General features: G+C 42.9%; 1 protein-coding gene across 1 annotated transcript in view; it reads left to right on the top strand.

Moving 5' to 3' along the window:
- The window catches only part of sts (steroid sulfatase (microsomal), isozyme S), a gene marked incomplete at its 5' end in the record, with an annotated part of 7,016 nt that extends 1,963 nt beyond the window's left edge, over positions 1–5,053 (top strand). The window contains 5 exon segments of the mRNA XM_013999852.1: positions 1,012–1,148; positions 1,320–1,457; positions 3,325–3,484; positions 3,565–3,686; positions 3,787–5,053. Coding sequence (XP_013855306.1) covers positions 1,012–1,148; positions 1,320–1,457; positions 3,325–3,484; positions 3,565–3,686; positions 3,787–4,136 — 907 coding nt within the window.
- Positions 5,054–5,325: the final 272 nt, after the last annotated feature.

Here is a 5,325-nt window from a genome sequence, read left to right as displayed (position 1 = left end):
AAGTAATTCCTACACCTCTCCACATCAATACCACCAATAACAAGTGGCTGGATGTCTGTTTTGTTTTTCCTGAAGTTGATGACCAGCTCCTTTGTTTTTTTTTGATGTTGAGGAGCAGGTTGTTAACCTCGAATCACTTAGAAAGCTGCTCCACTTCATCCCTATAGACCCACTCACCCTCCTTGCTCGAGATGAGCCCGGCCACTGTAGTGTCATCCGCAAACGTGATGACCTTGTTGCTCTGGTGGGTGGCAACACAACTGGGTTAGTGTTACAGTGTGTAGAGGGTGAAGAGGAGTGGGCTGAGCACACAACCCTGTGGTGTCCCGGTGTTGAGACTAAGAGCAGTGGAGATGTGAGGACCTAACCTGACCCTCTGGGAGCATCCTGAATCCAGCTGCAGGTCAGTGATGGGAGTCCCAGATCTTCCAGCTTGGACAGCAGTYGATGTGGGAGTGTGGTGTTAAACGCAGAACTGAAATCCACAAACRGCAGCACAACTGAAAGCTCTGCCTCTCATTCTACTTTTAGAAACTCGAGGAACCACAAATAAACCTGCAGTTCTGTGATGATCCTGGAACACTATTATTTCTGTCCAGACTTCAGACCCACAGAGCAACATTTGTCTGGCCCAGTTCTGGCCCACACAATGCACTAATACTCTTAACACTCGGCCCAGATACCATAAAGAATGACGGACCTTTGGTGGCCAAGATGTRGTTTACCAGCAGTGGTCCGTGCATGGGCCAACACCACATAAAGCAAACCACAACGGAGCCAGTGGTGGCCTGCCATCTTAAAACCAGTGCCAGACCTGACCCACATCTGGTTGACAAACCATGCTGCCATGCCAGCAGTGCCAGTTTGACACCAGATCTGGCCTACATGTCTGCTATGTGGGGATGCTCAGACTCATAGTTTTTCACCTGATTTGTCTTTCAGATGTGATGTAAAAAAAGCTCTTTCCTTCTTTTTAACACTGAAATCATTAATTCCACTTTGTTTCTGCAGGAATTCAGACAGGCCTTTTCTGCTGTTTTTCTCCTTTCTCCAAGTCCACACAGCCATGTTTGCTTCAGCTGCATTCAGAGGAACCAGCCGCCACGGCATCTATGGAGACGCTGTCCATGAAGTGGACTGGAGTGTGGGTAGGTCCCTGGATGAATCAGTCTGTTGTGCATCTGAGTCAGCATTCACATCTACTACCACATCTAATTTTACTTCATTGTCTGTACAGTTGACTGGATTATATCCATTTTTGTTTTCTGAAGTTAGCTGGGTGTGGTGGCCATCTTGAAAGGTGATTTGTGTTTTTTCAGGTCAGATAATGGAGACTCTGGACAAACTGAACCTGAGAGGAAACACTCTGACTTACCTGACCTCAGATCAGGGAGCTCACCTGGAGGAAATATCTGCCTCAGGAGAAGTTCATGGAGGATGGAACGGCATCTATAAAGGTAAGTMATCAGGTGAAATTGTGGGTCAAATGTAGAATTTACTGTGTGGTGCTTCAGTCACCAGGTCCTCTTTGTTTCAGATTAACAAAAGCACAAAATTCTAAGTTGTACCTAACCCCACAGAGTGTTGAAATTAAAAAATCTAAATGTTTACAAGCCAAGTTTATAGAATATAAGACAGTGTAAATAAGCTGCTGACGACATGAGGCAGATACCTGGTACTTACAGGGTAAGATACTACAGGTAACTACCAGGTACATACCCACATATCCAATACCAGGTAACTACCAGGTACATAATCTCTAATTTACATTTAACTACCAGGTACATAAGCTCTAATTAACAGGTAACTACCAGGTACATAATCTCTAATTTACAGTTAACTACCAGGTACATAATCTCTAATTTACAGTTAACTACCAGGTACATAATCTCTAATTTACAGTTAACTATCAGGTACATACCCACATATCCAATACCAGGCAACTACCAGGTACATAATCTCTAATTAACAGGTAACTACCAGGTACATAATCTTTAATTAACAGGCAACTACCAGGTACATAATCTCTAATTAACAGGTAACTAACATGTACATAATCTTTAATTAACCATCATTTTTCATCTTCTTCGTCATCTTTACCAGCATTTTCACTAAGTTCTACTTTTAATACTCTTAATTTTCTTCTTGCTTTCAAAAAACGTTTCTACTGGCATTGTATTCCAAAGCACATATGTACAACAAAACATTGGTCTTTAAACTTCTGACAAACTCCGCCTTGGGCGGCTAAWAACCAGTCTAATAATTACCTGTTCTGCAAGGTCATTCTGCTTTTGTCAACATTCACATCCAGTTTAATCTACTCATTCACCCGATCCTGCAACAATGTTACAGACATCTTTATTCTGACCATTAGCACACAGTCCAGCCTATCTTTGTGGCAGTACATTCCTCATCACACATCCAGTAACTATCTGCAGTAGAAAAGGTTTGTTCACTGAAAAAAATACATAAAATAAATTGTTGGAATTGTCATTGTTATGTTCTCACATGTTTTACTTTAAGGGTTTTGGGTTCTCATACCAAACAGGTGTATTCACAAAGATTGGTGTCATATTTGCATGTGGAAACCATGAAAGTACCCACGTTACGTTTCATTTAACTGTTGTATTTCCCAAATAGAATACTCTGTTTATCTGTGAACCCTCCACATGTGAAACATTCATATTCTGCATCATGATCTATTTTATATCTTGTTGGTGGTCCGTTTTGTTCAGATTTGATTGAGAACTCAGCACATTTTTCTTGGATCTTATATCCRAGGTAGATGTCCAAATAATTGTGAATTTTCTGTGCTCCATTTAGAAGCCTACATTTTATTCCACACATTGGAAGTTTGAAATACGACGATATGTTTGATTGAGTATTAGTTCCATGTTTAWTTTCTTTACATTTTTCTTTTTGCACTTTGGCACATTCTTGTGAATTATACTTCTCTGGAATCACTATTGGCAATGAACCAGGAGCTTTGGTRCATAATATGCATTCATTTGACGTCATCTCCTTTGATGTATAGTGCCCACAAATACCAGGTATTTTGATTAGCTAATTCCCAAAGTTCATCTCCTTTTATAGGTTTTGTCTTGTCTTGTATCAAGTAATTATCAGGTACATGTCCTGTAAGTACCAGATAGGTACCAGACAGGTACCAGGAGGGGTGAGACTGAAAAGCTCAAGTTTTGAACATTTTCTGTAGTTTGTAGCTTTAAGACCCACTTTGGTCCTTTGGACTCTAACCAATCAGTGGTTCAGGAGTGGACCTCCTCTCATAGGGCTCAGCTGTAACATGTATTTCCCTCTGAGCAGCTGGAAAGTCCACTAACTGGGAAGGAGGGATCCGTGTCCCAGGGATCATTAGTTGGCCAGGGGCAATCCCGAGTGGCAGAGAGATCGACGAGCCCACCAGTAACATGGATGTGTTTCCTACAGTGGTGGGTCTGAGCGGAGCGTCATTACCCCAGGACAGGTCAGGGTCCCTGGGCTGTGGGTGTGAAGGACTCCCTGGATTCAGTGAGGAGGGAGTGACTCTGTTTGTTCTGTTTGTAGGCTCATAGATGGTCGGGACCTGATGGCCTTACTGCAGGGGACAGCTGAACGGTCCAGCCATGAGTTTCTCTTCCATTACTGTAACTCCTACCTGAACGCCGTCAGATGGCATCCTAAAAACAGTGAGTGTTTGTCCGTCTGTGGAAGTGTGTGCTGTGTGTTACAGTGTGGTGTTTTCTGAACTAAGAAGTGCTGAGTCATCACGTGCTGCTGTTGTTTCAGGCAGCTCTGTGTGGAAAGCCTTCTTCTTCACCCCCAACTTCTACCCTGAGGACCAAGCCACCTGTTTGCACACACATGTCTGCTTCTGCACCCCAGACCACGTGACCTACCACGACCCCCCTCTGCTCTTTGACCTGTGGAGGGACCCGTCAGAGAGCCAAGCCCTGAGCCCTGACACGGAGCCCACCTTCCACTCTGTTGTTGCTGTGATGAAGGAGGCCGTGGAGAGGCACCAGAGGACTCTGGAGCCTGTGGAGAGGCAGCTAACAGCAGAGAAGCTGATGTGGAAGCCCTGGCTGCAGCCCTGCTGCTCCACACTCACACAGCTCTGTCGCTGCCAGCACACATGAAGACTTCCTGTCTGTGGACCGACCGAGCCAGCTCCGACTCATTTTACCGTCTGTCTCGTCTGTGTGTAAAGACCAGAGGAACCTGTCTACATCGTTACCTGCTCCTGGTTCTGGTTCTGGTCTCTGTCTCCAATGTGCTGCTCAGGATGGGAGACTGTGATGAAGTGAAGGTTCAACACAACCTGCTGCTTCTTTAGAGAACTTTGACCGTCTGATGTTTTAGATGTCCAGAGGCAGAGGACATGAAATGGAAATATTCAACAGAAACACTTCAGGAGCTCCCATTGTAAAGTTAAAAATATACCATACTTAAAAATTGCCAGTACAGATTACTCTGGATTAAAATGCTCAGTGAAGAAACCTTTAATTATTTTGCTGAGACGGGGGGTGTCACCCAGTGACGTAGCTCCAATGCCTTGCTGCCATRTAAGGAAAAAGTATTGTGGGAATTGTCTATTATCAGCTATAAACTAAAACTGTGAGTCAGCAGTGCTGTCAGAGTATACAGTTTCTCAGAGAAACACAATGTACGTCCAACTCAAGAGGGTTTCTTGTCAGGAGACAAAAGCCCTAAAGCACTAATCAGGAAATTAGTTCCCCTATTAGTAAGTAAAGTTTTATTTATAAAGTGCCTTTCACAGAAATAGATTCACAAGGTGTGTTAGAATCATCAACAGTGTAAAAATGGTGGAAATACAAAACAAAACATAATAAAACATAAATAAAGCATAATAAAACATATTAAAACATACAACATAATGAATCATCAGAAACAGGAAGAATAAATTCTAAATTGTAACAGACACGGTCAAGGTAGAGCATGACAGGAGGAGAGTGTTATGTAAGAATGTACAAATCAAATAAGAAAAATTGTTAAATAAAATGTGGGAGAAATATATGCCATATATACAATAATACAAAAAAAATCAACAGAGAGAAGGGGGGATTACGCCGTATGTTCAATAATACAAAGACCCATGGTTGGCGAGCAGTCAGTGGGTATAGGCTGCCATTAATGGTGAATGGTTAGCTAAAAGCTTGAGTAAAAAAGTGGGTTTTTAGGTGTTTCTTGAAAGAGACAATGTTACCAATGGAGCACAGATTAACAGGGAGTTCATTCCAGAGCCTGGGGGCCACAGAGGAGAAGGACCGGTCACCACGGGTCTTGAAGTGAGTGAGGGGAACCATA

This window comes from Austrofundulus limnaeus, unplaced genomic scaffold, assembly GCF_001266775.1.
Source record: "Austrofundulus limnaeus strain Quisiro unplaced genomic scaffold, Austrofundulus_limnaeus-1.0 Scaffold2513, whole genome shotgun sequence".
In the NCBI taxonomy this organism is placed as follows: Eukaryota; Metazoa; Chordata; class Actinopteri; order Cyprinodontiformes; family Rivulidae; genus Austrofundulus; species Austrofundulus limnaeus.
Note: the sequence above shows the minus strand (reverse complement) of the source record. Positions and strands in the feature narration are given on the sequence as shown.